At 43.5% G+C, this 21,452-nt stretch overlaps 1 protein-coding gene and 1 long non-coding RNA gene across 3 annotated transcripts; one reads left to right on the plus strand and one right to left on the minus strand.

The window, feature by feature from the left end:
• Nucleotides 1–5,633: 5,633 nt before the first annotated feature.
• LOC136432428 (uncharacterized) lies at nt 5,634–8,570 on the minus strand. Its single transcript, XR_010755526.1, has 3 exons — nt 8,288–8,570; nt 7,869–7,954; nt 5,634–7,077 (listed from the first exon to the last, which is right to left on the minus strand). It is a non-coding gene; the product is annotated as an uncharacterized lncRNA (long non-coding RNA).
• Nucleotides 8,571–9,057: 487 nt separating this feature from the next.
• LOC136432427 (uncharacterized) lies at nt 9,058–16,465 on the plus strand. Of its 2 annotated transcripts, none has more exons than XM_066423714.1 (6): nt 9,058–9,362; nt 10,954–11,181; nt 13,256–13,486; nt 14,325–14,444; nt 15,191–15,389; nt 16,197–16,465. In XM_066423714.1, exons 2-6 carry the CDS (start codon nt 10,954–10,956, stop codon nt 16,445–16,447), a joined length of 1,029 nt encoding a protein of 342 aa, XP_066279811.1. In that variant the 5' UTR covers nt 9,058–9,362; the 3' UTR covers nt 16,448–16,465. The 2 variants fall into 2 exon arrangements, with proteins under 2 accessions (XP_066279811.1, XP_066279812.1); XM_066423715.1 differs by having other exon boundaries at nt 9,058–9,267.
• Nucleotides 16,466–21,452: the final 4,987 nt, after the last annotated feature.

Genomic DNA, 21,452 nt, shown 5'->3' on the forward strand with positions numbered 1-21,452 from the left:
CTGACCTCTGGTGCTGATGACCCCTGCTGCTGATGACCTCTGCTGCTGATGACCTCTGCCCTCCATCAAAGCCACCGTGCAGTGAAAGACACCTGTCCTGGAACCCCCCGTCACACCTGTCCTGGAGTCACCTGTCCTAGCTGTTGGCAGTCTTAGGTTTTACTTACCATGTTGCACAGGTAACTGGACATAGTACCAAAACTGACCCTTAGGCCACACCAACGCAATTTCTTGGTTAACTGATTTTTTTATTTTAGCACGAGGACATCATTAGAACAGAAGGCCGGGGTGAAAACTTGCACCTGACCCTGTTCACTCCCTGAAACTGTGTGCACCAAAGTAGAGACTTTCCTCTGAGATTCTGTTTTCATGTTCATTTTCCAATTTTTTAAAATTCCAAGAAATTAAATTGGTGTGGCCATCCCCTGAAATCGATACCATACAGATATACAGATACAGACTGATCTCCATTTTACTCGGGTTATTTTGGCAACACAAAATACATTTCTTAACAATACAAAAGTTATAATGGATTGCAAGAAACATCGTGCTTCAGACTATGCGGATGCAAAATGTGACGTCACATATTTTAATTCATGACCAAAAAGGTTTAAATATCTAATCTTGACATGAGAGCTTAAATGCATGACAAACAAATTTTAGTATTTTAAGAGTATTGACAAAAGCACAATGTGAAATAGAATAAAGTACCATGTCCAGCCCTGTGCTCCAATGCTGTTACAGTAAAGTGTCCTGTTTTATGGTTTGGATCATACCCGCAGCATGGAGAAAAAACAAGCACATCTGCCAGAATATGGAATTGCCTGGACGATTTCCTGAATCCACAGACTACACAAACTTCTCTTAGACTATCTGAATATAGTTTTTAAGATCATTCAAACTTTTAAAACCTTTTTGGTGCTTCCAAGACTGAAAAAATGGCTTGATATCAATAGACTTAAGGATCCTCCTATTGGATGTTGTTGTTTTGAATCCCTGGGTTACACATTATGGCCTAAGAGAGAATGCTAAGGAAAGTCGTTAGAATCAACCATCTTGACAATTTAAGTAAATGTTCAACATTAAGTTTCAATCAAGAGAAGCTGCACTCTAATGACTAACAAGACTAACAGCCCGAGATTATACCCGAGGTCCCATCAGGGATGTGAGTCACATTTCATTTTTCTTTAATTACTGTTACAGTAACGAGAACAGGCTAAGCAGTCATTATGCAGGCTTAAAGCCTGGCCAGCTTCTGGAGAAGCCCAAGTTATGAATTCAATAAATCAATCAGTTGTTAATTTGTACTTAATATATGTATCAGTCTGAGGGAACTGTCTTTTATATCTCAGCACTATACATGGCGTATCTTAAGACCATATCTGCCTCCAAACGAAGCTTACATCGTAAGTTGGTATTTGCCTTCAAACAAAGCTATAAATGATAAACATTTTATTCTTATTTTTTTTACCACATTTGGGGAAGGATCGACCCAACAGGTGACTATCATCACCTTTTCAAGATGTCAACCAAGACCAAACTGTAAGGTTTGAACCATCGCACACCAGGGCATGCCCCTACTCTTTTTCAAAAGGTGTGGTGGGTTCATTAACGTACGCGGGGTGTGGCTCTCCCCAAACACGGGACCTCCATTTAACGTCCTATCCGAGGGACCTCCCTAACCGAAGCTAGGTACTCATTTACACCTGAGTGAAGTGAGGAAATTTATGTTAAGTGCCTTTCCCATGGGCACAACGTCCGGGCGCATGTCCAGACATGTCTGGAGGCAGGCCGGGTTTGAACTCGGGTTCCCTTGTTTGACGACCGAATGTTCTAGTCGTTACGCCACACGATGCCACTTATCTTGAGTCGGTATCTGCCTTCAAACAAAGCTACCACTTTAAGTCAGTATCTGCCTTCAAACAAAGCTTACATTTTAAGATGGTATCTGCCTTTACATCTATTTAGATAGTTGAATCCGTCTGAGGTAATCAGTGCAGTTGGTCTGCTGTGCGGCTGTGAATCATAGTGACAAGTGGTTTCGCTCCACCACGGCTACTCCGCACTCGCCGCAAGACTAACAGCCAAAACCCTACATGGCACAATTATATATACATAGTGCCTGAATAACGACCTCACGATAAGGGCCACACATTAGGCCCCCATCCTCAAGCTAATCACTAAAGCTAAAGTCCTATGCCGACTGTACGCCACACCCCTGAAAGCACCAGTGAAAGCACCCCTGTACGGCAACCAGGGAGTCGTCCTCATCCCACCATGGACGATCCGCTCAGGTGCCACACGCAAACCGAGAGGGTTCCCTTTCCCCGAGCAGTTTTCAGCGGTCACAATGGTCCAAAACTGCTGCTTCAAAGAGGAATAGGATCCCTGGTCCCCCGTTAGCTCGCATGCTTAGGTGACCGACAGTGGTGCACAAGCAGACGACAACCGCACGGCGGACGAGCCGAAGCCGCCCAGTGTAACGATCGCCTTCACACGTTCCCACAAGCCACATTGCTGTGCGATCCGCCACTACAGCCCCACCACCTCGACACTCCCCGGTACAGTGAGGCCGTGAGCTACAACTATTTCAATGCATTCATAATTAATACCCTAACGGAGTGTACCAGTGAGGACGTCGTGATGGAAGGCTAACCGCTGAGGCGCCCATTAGGGTGTAGCCGACCCACGTGTGACAAGGGGACCATGCCGCAGCCAGCAAATCAGCCCGGTACCGCCTGCCGCGGAGGGCAAGCCCTCCCGACCCGTGGGGTACCATCCACAGACTGCCTGGGTTATTGTGACCACCACTGCCCTCGGCGCGATGAGTCAGGGTTCAACACAAGGTATCACACAAGGACAGACTTTTCATTGACTGGCTGAACGATAATAATGTGGGCTATGAGATCCGGTATCGCCTGCAGATGCTGGGACCCATTAACTTCCACTGCCTTCAAGACGTAGTCTTGGACACCCCGGCGGTTTCCGGAAGGCCTGACCCGAAGTCACCCTGCCTGTGGAACTGTCGCCCGTATTATCGTTCCGATTGCACGTACCACACCAAGGACCACACCAAGCCAGTACTAGAACTCGCTGTCCCGCGGACTCTCACCATCTAACAGGGGTTAAACGCACAGTATGCTAACAACAGCCTAACCGTCTATCCAGTTTTGGAGCACCACTTATTTCCGGGCGCTCACTGATGGCCAAAGCACAGCAAGCTACCGCACCTGTTACCGCTGACTGATTCTTTCTAATTGGGTACCTGCCCAAATTAAATGGAACAACACATCAATGATTTTACTTGGGTACCTGCCCAAACCAGGTGAAACAACACCTACATGACTTTAATTGGGTACCTGCCCAAACCAGGTGTAACAACACCTACATGAATTTAATTGGGTACCTGCCCAAACAACAACACATCCATGACCTTAATTGGGTACCTGCCCGACAAGGCTAGGGAGGTAGAGGGAGCCTATCCCCTGCACTCTGGTAGAGATCCAGCCCATCACCAACAATAGAGCACACATTACCTAATACTAATAATAACTTTATTGCAAGTTCATGCCCGAAGGCTAATTGCAGACAAACAAGTACATGGAAATACACTCGAAAAAGTTATCTAGCTAGTCTACTGTGAAAGTTAGTGATACTAACTACTGCGTGCATACAGTGCGCCTACACTTACATATACAAATGATCCTCCCTAATGATAAAATGATCACACTGCCTACCTGTTTGGGTGAGCTAAAACAGACAGAAATGTCAGACCACCCTTCATAGGCTCCCCTAGTACTGGTGCTGCCATCCCCCCCCCCCCCCCCCCGTACTGGCAGGTACCAACTTAAGATGTTACAGCACCAATGATAATTATAAACCACCTTATTATCACAGTAGGATGATGCAATGTTTAAACTCACAATTTTGAAACTATTAGGATCGTAAAACTATTGGTTAGGAATTCACATATAGCTTATATATCAGCATACACTGAAGTTTGCTGTCCAAGTTGGAACGTTGTTGAAATAAACCGCAGGTATCTATAGGTAGATGTGAAATCAAATCGAAGTCCACAACATGGATTTTTATTATGAGACCAGCTGAAATACATGTACATACATTGAATTATTCATTCATAAAAGCTTCAGGGCACAATGTCGTAAACTATAATGTCCATTCACTTTATTTCACATATTTATTAAGAATTGTTACATATATGACAATTTCGTGGCGAATTCGAATCACTGCGTTGAAAACAAAAATGACTTCACACAAACATGCAGTTCATCATAGAAGTTTACAGCAGGCCGCCTGGTGTGCAAGCTAGCTAGTGTTGAGTAAAATGTATGTTGACCTATTTGGCTGCTCTACACAAGGAAGAACTGAGAAAACTTGTTCTAGACTCATCATTTGTTGCCCGTGTATTTTTTTTTTTTTTGCAGAAAAATAGTGTTTGAGGTCAAAATAGGTTTGGTTGAAACAAAAACATGGCACAATTCCCTCCAATTTACCTCATGACTCATACAGATCTTACTCCTACAAAAATCTTAAGTTACTACTTTCAATTGTGGTTATAAACAAGTTAATAAAGTAGAGTATAGCGAGAAGCTAGATAGTACAGAACATAAAATGTCTCTATTACAAGCCATAGTCTTTCACAAACATGCAAATCAACTTACTGAGTAGTAAAACCGTAAGGGGGAAAAAACAGAAAAGATCAGGCAAGTAACCAGTGCAGGGATCCGACCTCCTTGGTTAAAACACCGGGAACGAACCAGACGGCAAACGTCGCATCGGCAAATGAGAGACAAATCATAAGAGAAAAATAGTGTAGCCTAGAAAATACCTGCCTCCGTGGAGGGGGCTCTGAAGACTCAAACCCAGGTCGTACACCGTATTCGTGTCCGTGCAACGTGCTAGCGATCAAAACCATAGAGACAGTAACCATATCTATTACTGTACATCAACATTGGAACATTTTGGGGCTGTTCTCTCTTGTCATATTATGTGCAAACTACACCACCATGCCTCGGAGCTTTGCTCTGACGTTCCTCTCGCCGGCACTATGTATTTAAGCCCCTGTTTGGAAATAAGGGGCCCTGGTGTGTTGCAAGGCTATTCAAAGCCTTTTAAACTAATTTTCACTTCGGGCAAGCAGCCCGCACCAGCGTCATAGTCCAATTAACAAGGCATATAATTTGGGTGTCCGCTCAGTCCAGACTTCGTCCATGCAGGACTCGGTGGTGTACAATATTCCAATCTGTTTGCACTTAATAATGGCCTGTTGGGAGGATCATTGTCCCAATCACACTCATGGTGATAACCCCTGCGTTTGTGTTAATGTACAACAATAGATATGATCACTGACTCTGTGGTTCTAAACTCTAGCAACGTTGCAAGGACAGGAAAACGGCGTACGATTTGAATATGACTCGACAGAACCCCCGCAACGAAGGCGAGTATCTTCTAGGACTGCACAATCTTCCGCCTATGATTTTCCCTTTATTTGTCGATGTAATGTTCGCAGTCAGGATCCATCCCAGCACTGTAACCCAGGAGACCGAATCCTCTGCACTGGTCACGTGACCGACCACTTCTGTTTTCTTCCACCTTACGATAGAACTCCTCAGCAAGTTGATTTTGCATGTTTGTTAAAAAACACTATTTTATTTTTAAAAAGGCATCTTGTATATCCTCTACTTTCAAATTTCTCGCTATAATCTTCTTCGTTCAACTGATTTTGGAACCACAATCAAAACAGGTTACGAAAGATTTAAGTGCGAAGAGAAACCAGATTAACATGGAAGTTGTTTTATAATCTTCATTCCACTAGAAATGTTAAGTCCAAAATGTGATGAAACTCCGTCCATGGTTTGAGAGTATTTTGCTTTCAGATGTACCACGGTGACCGTTTTCTCCTAAATTTCATCAGACAAATGAAATGTCGAAGGATTTTTTTATAAGTTTCTTCCGGCAGTGACTGCTGAGACAATCATACGGATGTATGTGGATGTGATGATGTGTTAAAGATCAATGTCAAAGACTCAAAGGTCAACGAATGCGTGTTTTGCAATGTTGAAACCCTGCCTCTGGACCAAGAGGTCAGGAGTTCGAATCCCCGCTGTTGTCGCTCATCGTGCAAGGGTTGCAGTCTTCAGGACGCTATGTTCAATCGCTCAAGTTAAACTAACCCACCTCTCCAGCATAAATATGAATATCCTAAAAGTATGTACATATAGCACATTTATCATGATGAAAGACGCTGACGCATTGCATGGCGTGCACACAATTTTATTATGGTACGATGCGTTAGAATGTGCAACATATCTCTTAGCCTCTTCGGTGTAAAATAAAAGTCCGCAAAGACAGTTTGTACATGTATATTCTTTTTCATCTGGCAATCGTCACATACATATCTAAAAATTTCTGAACTGGTCTTCGTTTTGTCAACACCTACCCACATACCAAATATCAAAGATCTGTTCACAACTTCTTGAGTTATGGGTTGAAACGGTGCTGCATGAGCGCATACAGATTATCAAAGAACATAGAATCATATGTCTGGTTTGTACGGAATTACTGTAAATAAGCTCGCACGTCGACGTGTACATTATATAGCTTCGCACGATGTCGCATGCCCAGGGGCCGAGGAAATGTTAATTGTTGGCAGCGTATTGTATGTTGGCACGGGTAGGGGAGCAAGCGGGAGTGGGGTGGGGAGCAAGCAGGGGTAGGGTGGGTGGCAAGGGGGAGTGGGGTGGAGAAAAGGGGTGATAAGAAGTAAGGGAAAGATTGTGATGGATAGAAATGAAAGGGATTTCAACTGACCTGATTTTAAATAATCTCCAAGCAGATGTAAGGATCCGGAGGAAACCAATGACTACAAAAGGTCGACACTAGAGAAGAGAACAAAATAAATAGGTAGGAACCACTGTCAGTGAGAATGAGCCGGATCCTTACATCTGCTTGGAGATTAGTTTGCAGTCTCCGTGGCATCATGCAGCAACTTCGGAAATACAACAGTGAGTGTTGGGGTAGGGAGAGCGCTCACATTCTCATCTATCCTCTCGCGTCCTGAAGTTAAAAGCAAAACAGGAGTCTTAACATTCTAGCTTCGGTAAAGGCATCAAATGTCAATGAGGGAAACGCAAAAGAGCGCATTAATGTGGCGTCATCTGTGAATTCCGTAACTATAGCTCAAATGTTTCACTGTATTATGATATCTAAATGTTTACAATATGGCGGACAGTTTTTGTTGCCATGACAATATCGCCAGTGAAGTTGATATACAAATTAGGATGACGTAACTGGATGCCCTCTATGTATGACAACAGGCGACAACAGCAACAATAAGCCGTACAGTCGCATATTCAAACGTCGAAAATTCAACCATTCTATCCAATAGGTAAATAGACCATTCAAACTGGACTATGTAAGGCTGACAACAAGTAGGTATGCAAACCTTCCTACGTCATATGAACATACAATGAATGGCGCTACTTACGTGTTTACACTCATACGTCATTATGCAAATGACATGACAAGAAACCAGGTGCGTATCTCCACCCCACCCCTCCGCGCAACATTCCTTGCATTCAACGTTAAACGTTCGTGAAATCAATTGAACAAACTATAAACAGTGGCGCTTTTGCCGACCCACTAGTACTAAGAAACTTGTCCTATCTACAGCCTCACCTAACCGTCGTAAAAGAGTCGTCAAAATACCCCGTGTTACGACGTATAACAAGAGAAAAATACACTTCTACAAACGACAACATAGCAAAAAAGCCAACTGTGGTCGAAAACGCTCGCTGCCATATACTAAACAACAACAGAAGAAGGTATACAATAGAGATTTTACTTACTTGTTTGGCTGGAAAATGAAGAATCGGTGTTGTTTGCCCGGGTCTCACGTTGCGGAAGGAAACTGGTTTGGGTGTGTCAGCTATGACTGCGGGGAAAAACAAAGACAATATCCATAAATATATGCAGCGCAAATAATCCCGTTGAATGTGTGACTACCATAAAACACTGGTTGACAATTAAGTCTCAATGCCACAGCTTAGAATTTCTGCTCAGCACAGTTTATCCGCCTTAGTTTTTATACCAATTTCCAAAACGTCCCTTGTTATTTTCACAAGCCTTTCGCGCCTCTGTTAGTCCAGTTTCAACTGTACAGTAAAAACAACACAAGACACGAGTTTCCGACCACACTGTATTGCTTTGCTGGTACATCTTAACACTTTTCGTCGAGAACACAAAGAAAATATTTCTAGAAGTTTACCTGTATGGTTCTGCGTCACATGTTTGAATCCAAAGCCATCCGACCGCCATTCCAAGCATTTCCGTAAACTTTTCCGGCCATTCTCGCCCATGGTATTCCAGGAGCCCTTCTCCGCAATTTTTGTGGACAAATCTCCGCAAAAATGTGAGAAAATTGCAAGTTTTGTGGGTCGAAAGTTGGAACTTTTGAACACGTCGTGCACACACGGACCACGCTACAGCAGGAATGTAACACCTGTTGAGCCTGGCTACATCACGGCGGGAAATTTGAATATTGCGTGAGGTAATTAGGCAAGGGGCGTCTCTGATTGGCCACGAGGTGGGATATAATTAATCAAAGACATACTGACGAAGCCTTCACATTAGAATCCTTTTCTTATTGTTCGTGACCTATCTTATCAACTCGAAGTAAGAAACTGATGAATAAAAATAGAAACCTTGCCTAAGCCTGGATTTACACGCGCATTTGTAACCTCGGTTTAATGAGTGGCAGAACTCATGACAGCTCATTACAAATTGTGTGCATCTTATCATCGCTTCCATTGGCATCGTTTTACAACATTTCACAGCATTGTGCTCTACAGAGAATTTCCCCCTCACTTCTTCACCCAGTTATATGGACAACTTTCTCGCGTTTTCTACTCAGTCTGCTCCTCCTGCACTACTCACCTGTAATGTTTACCTGTAGGCGGGCTGTTCAAAGTTCGGTGACATGACTGTGTTCCGTATCCGGCTCGGCAGTCACGTGGGCACCGCGCAGCCAATCACCGCTCCCTAGCACGAAACACCCATAAACGTTTCGAACGTCGAACATTTGGGTATCGTTGTGTATAACGTAGGTTTCTGTGTATGATAATGACTTGAAATAGTACCTAACCTCATCAGATACAACGTTCGCAATCGTCTCATGTTGTTGAATCGACTGACTTCGACCTGTGACAACATCCGGACACAAACAGATTTTTCTGTGCCAAAGAACAGGTCTGTGTGGACTGGTGTTGAGCTGTATATAAATGTTTAAAGTCAGCAGGATGTTCCTGCGGTGTTCTGACTGTCCCTACTCAGTCTAACAGAAGGTAAGGTGCACGTTCAGTCTCATAACGGACCATGGTTAGTAGTTACTGTTTGTTGTGCTCTTACTACTCTCTATATATCCACACTGCTGCACGTTGTTTGCTTTAGGTCGTCACGGTCACTTTGGCGTCTTAAACTGTAGTGTACAGGTGTACGGTACTAGTATAGCGAAATAAGGGCTTTCTTGGGACCGTTACAGATGTCTTGTGCAATCTTTAGCTGTCTTCTGAAGCCCATGTCACACCTTTCCACGACTTTGCTCCCTACCACTCACCAACAAACACGGTCGGCACCGGGTTTGGAGTACGGACTGGAATCCATGCTATTATCGCTCATCTGATCGTATCCAAGCTGAACATGATATTCCTGAGCATTATTTCGGGGATCGTGGATGTGTAGTACAAACTTTAGCTGTCTGGCGACCATAAAAGATTGTCGACTGTTCAATTTTGTCATAGCTTCATAGAAGATCATACGGCAAGAAAACGTACGATTCTCGGTGACTTCATGTATTGATTGAACATTAAATGGATCATTAAACACTCAAATATTCCCTTCGAACCTCTCATATGCACACTGCTGAATTGTAAATCTCACTCTATCTGAATGTTCCAATTTTATTTTCTCCATTAGAATTGAACATTAAACTTCAATAGTTCAATACAACAAAATTGAATGTAGAAATACAACTATATGATATTTACACATCGATCCCTTTGACGTACGCCGACAAATCATTGCAGTGCCGGAAATCATGTTTATCATCAACACGTTTATAAAAACATCGCAGAGCGAAACATTGTTTTCACAACTTCGTACCAGAATAGCTGGTATTTGTATAAATAGTCAGTTCTGCTTCAAAACAACTGAAAGTATTTTAGACAATTTGCCCTGTTCGTGTTCGTGTGGTAGTGAATTGTTAGGTTTCGAGTGAACGTTTTAAATTTTCTGTACAGTATTTCCTTTCTCAGATGGGCAATAGGTAGAAAATGATACATTATTTTTATTGATCTTTGTACCAAGGTAATACACGTGTAAAAAGCCACTTCTACTTCAAGCAGTGTTGTAGCTAATTCGCGAGGTTATTTAATGTATGTCAATGAAATTTCAGTTTTCAAATATGGTCTAACAAACTTTCATGGGGAGAGGGGGCTAACAGGTGGCTGATAACAAAATGACCAAAATAGCTGATGCATATGTCGCTTCTACTCAACCAATAAACGGAAGACATTGTACCCAATTTGTGATGTTTGGTCTGTGTGGAGGTAAACTCTTAGGGGTTAAACATTTTTTCCACAATTTGGTATCAAAATTGCTAGAGTAAGTTTCAATAGGCAACTCTACTTCAAACATATTTTCTCTTGTTTGTTTGTGTGTAGGTAAATTGAAGAGTGGACCTATAAAAGGTCTATGTTTGTTATCCAGATGGGAGACAGGATATCCAAGCAGATATATGATGAAAACGCTGACTCGATAGCTGAAACATGTGTAAATAGTCACTTCTACCTCAAAACAGCCGAAATCATCGTGCACTGTTTGTGTGGTGGTGAACTTAAAGTTTTCAAGTGGACTTATACAAAGTCTATATTTCAGATGGGAGACAAGTTATCCAAGCAGATATATGACGAGAACGCGGTAGATCCTGCCGCCGCAGCCGCGTCAGAACTTGCCAAACTGATGGTGAACGGCGCCGTCGATCCCACGTCAGTACCCGAGCCCAAGTCCAAGGGCGAGACGGACTCAGAGGAAAGTCCCAAGACCGTGGCTAAATTGTCGAAGTCAAGACAGCGAAAAGGACCCGTCGTGGGGGGTCTCGGACAGGTGATATTCGGATGCCACTATTGTATTTGATAACAATGAGTTCCACTCTATGATAGTTCTAGGTAGACATTCTTAAAGAACTCTAGACTACTAGATATTCTTAAAGAACTCACTCCTAGGTTGTTATCTCTGGTATCTGCAGTCATAACAATTTCTTATTCATTCCTGGGTTGGCTTTATGTACTTGATAGTTCATACTTTCTCCAATGTCCTTGTCGTTACGTATGGAATATGGCTTGTAAAATGTAAGCTGTGATGCACGATTCAAACAATCACTGCCTAGGACTCCACGAGTATTGTGTTGTTATGTTTAGCCATACCTAGTATGGCTAAACATATTGTTTTTTCAGGTTTCTTCTCCTCCTCCTCCTCCTCCTCCTCCTGTCAAATCTTCAAATCGATTCATCTCTGTCATTTTTATACCAAATGACCTGAAATTTGGTACAAAGGTAATAAAGGCAAAAAACCAATGTGCGTTTTTTTCCTTTATTTGATATTGACCTTGAAAGTGATTTTATTGAGGTTTTTATTACCAATAATGCATATCTTGGCCTCCTGGGCCCTGGTATTTCAACCGAATGAGCTGAAATTTGCTGTATATGTGCCTTGAACAAATATTTAAAGGACTACATTCTCATTTTTGGCATACATATCTTTAAAACGATCTATTTGGGACTTTCTGGACAATATTTGCCACTTCTGTCACTTTCAATAATACATATGACCTAAAGGTCAGTGACCCCAAGTGCCTTGCACCTGGCCTTGCATGCCTGTGAGCCTTGCGACCACCTGATTGGTCAATTGAATTAATCTAATTATCTTTCATTTCTGGCGCAGGTGTGCTAATATCCATGCCAAATATGGTATGGGAATTCCTAGGACATGTGATTACATGGCTTTGTTCACTCTTTTTTTTTAACAAAGATACACATCTCCAGTTCCTATGTATTAAACCAAAATAATGTGAAATTTGACACGTGTCTGCCTTGGTTATGTACACAGGCCCTCATTCAAATGTTTGGCATACAGCCTTTCAAAACGATTTTTTAATCAAAGAATTGTATACTATTGAATCATGCATTCAAACAAAGGGGTGTCACATTCTTATATTTCACCCATACTATCGCTGAAATATGTTGTTTTTGGTCATTTCCTTCTTTTTTTCCTTCCTGTCAAATCTTCATATATATCATTATGTGTCCTATGGAAAACTTGATCTTTTTAATTCAATTTTGAACTGGGTTGATTATGCGCAAGAGTGTAATTTTCAGCGGATCTTTTTCGACTGGTCTAGTTTACATGGAGATGGCGCGGAATATCCCATTCTTGCAAGGGGAGGATTCTTTAATTATTTCTTTCAATTTTGAGCTGGAATGATTATGAAAAAGTCCATTTGTTAGCAGAAGTGTATTTGTTAATTAATAAGTGGATATGGTTTTGGACTGGTCCATATTGTGTTGAGGTGCTACTGGAAGACTCCATTCCTGTATGGAGAGACTGATAATTGTTTTTAAACTCAATTTTGGACTGGGGTGATCCATTCTTTTAGTGGAAGTATTTTAGAATGGTCCATTGTTATTTTGGGAGAGTCCATTTTTTGCATGGCGAGGAGTATGGCTAAACATGCTGTATTTGCTCGCAAATGTTGCCTTTCTAGTTTTAGCCTGTGTTACACAATCTCTCGTTGTCGGGCTTATCTGGCCTCCTCCTCGAGAGTTTCTGGTCATACACCTCGTATTCGTGAGAACCATTCCCGTTCCCAGAACTACCAATAGGAGCTAAGGATTCTTTACCACTATGAAAACCAGTCCAGAGAAGCTATGGATTCTCTGTCACCATGGAAACCGGTCAGCACAGCCTCCAACACCACGGTAACGATAACTGGTCCATTTCAGCACACATGCACAAACCAACAGGTTTAGGACGTTCCCAATTCTCCTGACTTTGAGGTGTTTGGCCATCAAGATTCGAGGGGTCTGACTAGTGAAATGGCTCATAGAATCTTGACGTAGTCCGGCTATGTGTTGTTGCGATTCAAACAAAGTCAAATCATTCCATCCATCCTCACACCCAGGTGATATTCGGTGAGCTGTGGGAGTTGATCTTCCCCGCAGCATCCCTGTCGCCCACCCTGGAGGACATCAGGTGTCTGGTCCAGCAGGAGCTGAAGGAGGACGTCCTGGACCAGATCAACGGGGTTCTGCACGACCTTCAGGACGCGCTGTCCATCAACTACGCCGTCAACAAGCGAAACAGCGACATCACCAACCCCGCCGACAGGCAACGTCTGCACGATTATCTACAGGTAATGACACAGTTTTATCGCTAGGTGGCGCTAGAAAACGTAGTTCTGGACCAGATCAACGGCGTTCTGCACGATCTGCAGGACGCGCTGTCCATCAACTACGCCGTCAACAAGAGAAACAGCGACATCACCAACCCCGCCGACAGGCAACGTCTACACGATTATCTACAGGTAATGACACAGTTTTATCGCTAGGTGGCGCTAGAAAACGTAGTTCTGGACCAGATCAACGGAGTTCTGCACGATCTTCAGGACGCTTTGTCCATCAACTACGCCGTCAACAAGAGGAACAGTGACGTCACGAACCCCGCCGACAGGCAACGTCTGCACGATTATCTACAGGTAATGGTATAGTTTTATCGCTAGGTGGCGCTGCGAACAGTGATGCCACCAGCAGCACCATGGACAGCGACAACACGACGTCTTATTCCCTCGACCTGACCTGCTCGTTGGGGGCATTTTCTCTCAGTCGTTCTAAAAAGACTATGACTGAACTGCGCAAGTAATGCATGGTACAGTTAGGAAGGTATGGAAGACATAAAGATACAAACTTGCAGCCAGAGTTGTCTCTGTGACTGCTATACAACAGTCAGCCTTTCTGAACCTTGCCCTATCAGGTTTTCCTTAGCTTTCCCTGTGTCGTCGCCTCCTTCCAGATTGCCCTGCAAGATTGTCTTTGACAGGATTACGGATGATGTCGTGTCACATGGTCAAGCCATTGGAGCATACGGCTTAACAGATACCAACAGCGGTTCCTATAGGCCGATAGTGTCGTGTACCTTTCCTCACACACACTCATTGGCCTTGACTTACGAACCAAACTATTCCCGTTCTACAGGGTCTGGACCAGAACCTGACCACCACGGGCGTGATCGGCACATTGATGCAGGAGAACTACGCCAAGATCGGGCTGTCCTGTTTCCTTCTGCTGGCGGGGCTGCGCATCGCGCTCTATCAGGTCACAGTTCAAGTTCGTTAAACCGTTCATGGTTACAGTTCAAGTTCGTTAAACGTCCAAGGTTACAGTTCAAGTTCATTAAAACGTGCAGGGTTACAGTTCAAGTTTATTTTAGCACAGATTCATAGGTCAAGATTGGCAACAGTTTTAACTGTTCAAAAAGTGGTTAAAAAGGAAAAAAATACTTTTATCTTCTACCACTTTTTATGTGCACTGTGAACAAATGTTCCAACATCGACTTTTCCCCCTTTCAATTGACAGAGCACTCATTCTAACGTTTCCTCTAGCCTCTACCAGGCTCCGTCCTATCGTTGGGAAAATAGTAGAAATCAGCCGAGGTACTCCGCTATACAGGGTAGGTCGGCTATACAGTAAAGTTACATTTCCACTTTACTGTATAGCGGACCTACCCTGTATAGCGGAGTACCTCGGCTGATTTCTACTATTTTCCCAACGATAGGGTGGAGCCTGGTAGAGGCTACGTTTCCCCTATCAGGAGATGGCAGTGGTGGACTCTGGGTTGAGAATTATGTCTATTTTTCCTCTAACAGGAGATGGCAGACAGTAGTGGACTCTGGGTTGAGAATAATGTCTATTTTCCCTCTAACAGGAGATGGCAGTGGTGGACCCTGAGAACAAGTCGCCTGACCTGAACCCGGCCCTGTCCTCATTCTTATGTTTCTCTCTAACAGTAGATGGCAGTGGTGGACCCTGGGTTGAGAATAATGTCTATTTTCCTCTAACAGGAGATGGCAGTGGTGGACCCTGAGAACAAGTCGCCTGACCTGAACCCGGCCCTGTCCCCGCGCTACGCGACCCCGCACACCGGTGTGGTGGCCATGTACGCTCGGGAGTACGCCCAGCACGTCGAGCAGTGGTGGCCGCAGGTCATCGACGATCGAGAGAACGCCATCGTCTTCTACGAATCCTACATGCTCTCTCCAGGTTTGGTCGCTTTGAATACCTTTGCCAAGAAGAATTGTATGTTTTCGGTATCGTGTGTGGTTTTATATGTTTGTGGTTGAACAGAAGAATTAACTCTAGAAGCTATGAATTGATTGTCATGAGCAGTGATTGTCTTAGGGCCCTGTCACACTTGTGCGTATATTCAAGTGCGCGTGAGTTGCGCATTAACACTTTTTGGTTTAAGTAAGGTTTGCGGGGAAAAGTTTGTTTTCTACTTTGACCCACCGTTGTGCAGCCTAGTTATCGAACCTAAGAAATCACTTATTCATCTGCAAACTTAACCTAAACCAAAAACATGTTAATACGCAACTCATGCGGACTTGTATATACTCACAAGTGTGACAGGGGCTTTAGATCATCGACGATGGCGAGAACGCCACAACAACTGCACATGGCCAGTCCTCTGGTACGCTTCTTGTTAGTTTGTATCTTAGTATGATAGTCAATGTGTCACAAGTCAATTTAACTTTATTTAAAAAAATCAAATGTACAGAACATGTAATTCAGTTGTTGTGTGCCAAATGTTCTCTGAATAAAAACCCATTATTACAAATGGCGTTGTTCAAATTTCATCAAATATTTCGGCACCTTGATGTCAGGGCGAAAAGAGTTAAACGGGGTCAATGTCTCATCAACCGTTCCCGCAGGCAGACTTGGGAAGAAGACGTCGCTGTTTGCGGACCGAGCGACGGGGCTGAAGGACCAGTCGGAGGGACTGTTTTATTGTGTATGTATGTATGTAACGTTATGTATGTATGACAATAAACCAGTTTATCATTCCCGCAGGCAGTCTGGGGAAGAAGACGTCGCTGTTTGCGGACCGAGCGACGGGGCTGAAGGACCAGTCGGAGGGGCTGTTTTATTGTGTATGTATGTATGTAACGTTATGTATGTATGACAATAAACCAGTTTATCATTCCCGCAGGCAGTCTGGGGAAGAAGACGTCGCTGTTTGCGGACCGAGCGACCGGGCTGAAGGACCAGTCGGAGGGACTGTTTTATTGTGTATGTATGTATGTAACGTTATGTATGTATGACAATAAACCAGTTTATCATTCCCGCAGGTAGTCTGGGGAAGAAGACGTCGCTGTTTGCGGACCGAGCGACGGGGCTGAAGGACCAGTCGGAGGGACTGTTTTATTGTGTATGTATGTATGTAACGTTATGTATGTATGACAATAAACCAGTTTATCATTCCCGCAGGTAGTCTGGGGAAGAAGACGTCGCTGTTTGCGGACCGAGCGACCGGGCTGAAGGACCAGTCGGAGGGGCTGTTTTATTGTGTATGTATGTATGTAACGTTATGTATGTATGACAATAAACCAGTTTATCATTCCCGCAGGTAGTCTGGGGAAGAAGACGTCGCTGTTTGCGGACCGAGCGACCGGGCTGAAGGACCAGTCGGAGGGGCTGTTTTATTGTGTATGTATGTATGTAACGTTATGTATGTATGACAATAAACCAGTTTATCATTCCCGCAGGCAGTCTGGGGAAGAAGACGTCGCTGTTTGCGGACCGAGCGACGGGGCTGAAGGACCAGTCGGAGGGACTGTTTTATTGTGTATGTATGTATGTAACGTTATGTATGTATGACAATAAACCAGTTTATCATTCCCGCAGGCAGTCTGGGGAAGAAGACGTCGCTGTTTGCGGACCGAGCGACGGGGCTGAAGGACCAGTCGGAGGGGCTGTTTTATTGTGTATGTATGTATGTAACGTTATGTATGTATGACAATAAACCAGTTTATCATTCCCGCAGGTAGTCTGGGGAAGAAGACGTCGCTGTTTGCGGACCGAGCGACCGGGCTGAAGGACCTGTCGGAGGGGCTGTTTTATTGTGTATGTATGTATGTAACGTTATGTATGTATGACAATAAACCAGTTTATCATTCCCGCAGGCAGTCTGGGGAAGAAGACGTCGCTGTTTGCGGACCGAGCGACGGGGCTGAAGGACCAGTCGGAGGGGCTGTTTTATTGTGTATGTATGTATGTAACGTTATGTATGTATGACAATAAACCAGTTTATCATTCCCGCAGGCAGTCTGGGAAAGAAGACGTCGCTGTTTGCGGACCGAGCGACGGGGCTGAAGGACCAGTCGGAGGGGCTGTTTTATTGTGTATGTATGTATGTAACGTTATGTATGTATGACAATAAACCAGTTTATCATTCCCGCAGGCAGTCTGGGAAAGAAGACGTCGCTGTTTGCGGACCGAGCGACGGGGCTGAAGGACCAGTCGGAGGGGCTGTTTTATTGTGTATGTATGTATGTAACGTTATGTATGTATGACAATAAACCAGTTTATCATTCCCGCAGGCAGTCTGGGAAAGAAGACGTCGCTGTTTGCGGACCGAGCGACGGGGCTGAAGGACCAGTCGGAGGGGCTGTTTTATTGTGTATGTATGTATGTAACGTTATGTATGTATGACAATAAACCAGTTTATCATTCCCGCAGGCAGTCTGGGGAAGAAGACGTCGCTGTTTGCGGACCGAGCGACGGGGCTGAAGGACCAGTCGGAGGGGATGTTTTATTGTGTATGTATGTATGTAACGTTATGTATGTATGACAATAAACCAGTTTATCATTCCCGCAGGCAGTCTGGGGAAGAAGACGTCGCTGTTTGCGGACCGAGCGACGGGGCTGAAGGACCAGTCGGAGGGGCTGTTTTATTGTGTATGTATGTATGTAACGTTATGTATGTATGACAATAAACCAGTTTATCATTCCCGCAGGCAGTCTGGGGAAGAAGACGTCGCTGTTTGCGGACCGAGCGACCGGGCTGAAGGACCTGTCGGAGGGGCTGTTTTATTGTGTATGTATGTATGTAACGTTATGTATGTATGACAATAAACCAGTTTATCATTCCCGCAGGCAGTCTGGGGAAGAAGACGTCGCTGTTTGCGGACCGAGCGACGGGGCTGAAGGACCAGTCGGAGGGGCTGTTTTATTGTGTATGTATGTATGTAACGTTATGTATGTATGACAATAAACCAGTTTATCATTCCCGCAGGTAGTCTGGGGAAGAAGACGTCGCTGTTTGCGGACCGAGCGACGGGGCTGAAGGACCAGTCGGAGGGGATGTTTTATTGTGTATGTATGTATGTAACGTTATGTATGTATGACAATAAACCAGTTTATCATTCCCGCAGGCAGTCTGGGGAAGAAGACGTCGCTGTTTGCGGACCGAGCGACCGGGCTGAAGGACCAGTCGGAGGGGATGTACAGCGAGCACATGATGGGCGCCATGGAGAAACTCAGCAGCCGGTTCTGCAACCCCGTCGGAACCGTCCTGAACTGGAAAAGACTCATCAAAACTCCCGTCAACACTGTCAGCATGGGGGTTCCAACGGACGACAAAGGTTTGTGCGGTATCTCTCTCTCTCTCTCTCTCTCTCTCTCTCTCTCTCTCTCTCTCTCTCTCTCTCTCTCTCTCTCTCTCTCTTTCTCTAGCTCTTCCTCTCTCTCTCTCTCCCTTTCTCTCTCTCTCTCTCTCTCTCTCTCTCTCTAGCTCTTCCTCTCTCTCTCTTTCCCTAGCTCTTCCTCTCTCTCTCTCTCCCTCTCTCTCCCTCTCTCTCTCTCTCTCTCTCTCTCTCTCTCTCTCTCTGGATAACAGTTTTTCCGGCGTATCTTATTACCTGTATTTCTGACCTTCATCGACATTGGTGCAATCTGTTCTTGGATCCATCATCATAGCGGCAAACATCGAATCCCCTAAGCAAGACATTACCCTTGTCATATTCTGACATGAAGCAAATTTGTTTTTTGTTTAATGCGCCCAAATTAATACGCCCAAATCAATTTTATTTCAAGAGGTGGTGTTTAATATTAGCTTTAGCTAGAGTGCATCATCTCTGTGTCCTGTTTATTCTTCTGTTGTTTATTTAAAAAAAAATTAATAGGCGTGAGCAATTTATCAGAGCTTATAAGTCGGTACCGTCCCCCGCCCTGGTTCAGGGAAGGTTTGTGGGCCCTCGGCGTGATGCAGATTGACTATCTGGATTATCTACACTACCATAGTATATGAATACTCTATCCCTGACATGTGTTTTTTCGTTTCTCTCAGAATGCTGCATCTTGTGACATGCAATGGTGATCACGTCGTGGAAGGCTAAACATGAAGCAAGACTTTGACTAGTACGCTACAGGTTGCCACCGATACAGCAGTGCGTGGCTGTGGCGTGAGATCGGTTTGTTTGTATGAACGTTTGAACCTTTATTTATTCCGGAAAAAAATAGTATGCTACAGTTCGCTATGATGCAGGAATATGTACGCTATCGCTAACTTTGTCATTATACGGTAATGTGTGGCTATGCTATGATGCAAGATTAGTTTGCTACACTTTCCCGTTGTACAGTAACGTTCGTATGTGACAATTTGTTATCATGCAGTACAGGATACAGTATCCGAACCTACAGTGTATGTCATTAAAAGGTAATATGTAAAATATTTCTTTCACAATGTTGTATAATAATGCTTTTATACGATGTGGTTGAACTTGAGTATACGATATGTTATATGAGTCGAGTCGAATCAAGTCAGACTTTATCTTACAACAATTTCAACCGGTAGAATGTAAGGCAAAATGTTGTATAAGATTATTGGCTACTTACGTTGATGTAGTACAATCCACACGTAGATTCTAAGCTATACAAGAAGACACGATGAAGTGTTCTATGTCTACTATGCCAGTTAACGTTACATATGTTGATTTCTATTTCTATACGATACTGGGCAACTCACATTTGGGGCATCCCGTCCCATGATACTATTGATTAATCAATGTGACTCTGTAATAGTGTTCAATATACCACTTCGTGGGGATTTCAAACGTGCAGTATTCTCAAGCATTCTTAGTAAGCGACCACTTCTCTGCTTCAGTTGAAGATGTTTTAATGACAATGGTAACCCTAAGGTTATGTATTTCGGACACTATGAGAGTCGCTTATGAGATGTAACGTTACAACTTTGCTCGCAATCAATATGATAAATCTATTTATAGATTATTTGTTGAAGACGCAATATGTGACAGACAAGAGACGTCACCACATGTACCGTCACAACATTGCCCACCGGATATGTCCAGGACATTTTAAAAAATGGTGCGTTTATGTTTTTGCACGTTAAATGTAGTTGTGGAGATAAATACGAAAAGCCTAAGTGTAACGTTACCTTTCCTCAAATAAAGAGAAAGAGAAAGTAAAGTGAAAGCTGCCAGGCCACGGAGCAGGGCACCAAGCGGTTTAAGCAAAGAGCGCATGTGATAAAACAACTTGACCGTTCGTCGGTTCCTCCTTGGTTCTTCCAATTGAGATTGGTCGATGTTACTGTCAACAGTTAGTATTTCTTGTACATAAGATTCTTATGAATAAGAATGACACATTTCTCTCATACCGTTGAATAAGTTTAAATCAAAATTCGTATGTTTTTATTTGTAAAATCCGTATGCCCTTTGGCCACTTTTATAAATATTCACCTTAAAGTATAAAAAGTACCGGAAATATCTATGACAGATCATGATCACAGGAATAAAAACGCCGCTTGTTATCAGGTTTGACTCACAGGAATTTGTGATGAGTAATTGGTTGTTTAGATACGGTCAGAGATACGGTTTAACGCTATTTCTGTTTGAAGGTCAACGCCAACTTAGTTTATGTTGAAAATAAAAGCAGTTAGAAATAACAAAACAATCTGAGATCCATTCAGTATCTATGACAGTTGGTCTTCGCACAGAATGAATGCTTTCATTATCAAAAAGTCACTTTTCTGAACATGATTTTACCCAAAACATGTTTTCTGACACGGACAACTTTGAACTTTGAACTTTATTTCACCTTAAAATCGGTGGCACAACGCTTCCTGTCACGTGTGCGTTACAAATCAAATCAAATCAAGTATGGACAATTTTAAATACAACAAGAGTTCTACGACCTCATACCTTCGCCAAATGATTTTGACTTTTATGACTGACGTATTAGGAGTGTTTTTCATCAATCAAAAATCATACCAGTTGATCCTCCTCACCCAAATAACATAAGTTGTCC

The sequence above is a fragment of the Branchiostoma lanceolatum genome, chromosome 4 (genome assembly GCF_035083965.1).
Source record: "Branchiostoma lanceolatum isolate klBraLanc5 chromosome 4, klBraLanc5.hap2, whole genome shotgun sequence".
In the NCBI taxonomy this organism is placed as follows: Eukaryota; Metazoa; Chordata; class Leptocardii; order Amphioxiformes; family Branchiostomatidae; genus Branchiostoma; species Branchiostoma lanceolatum.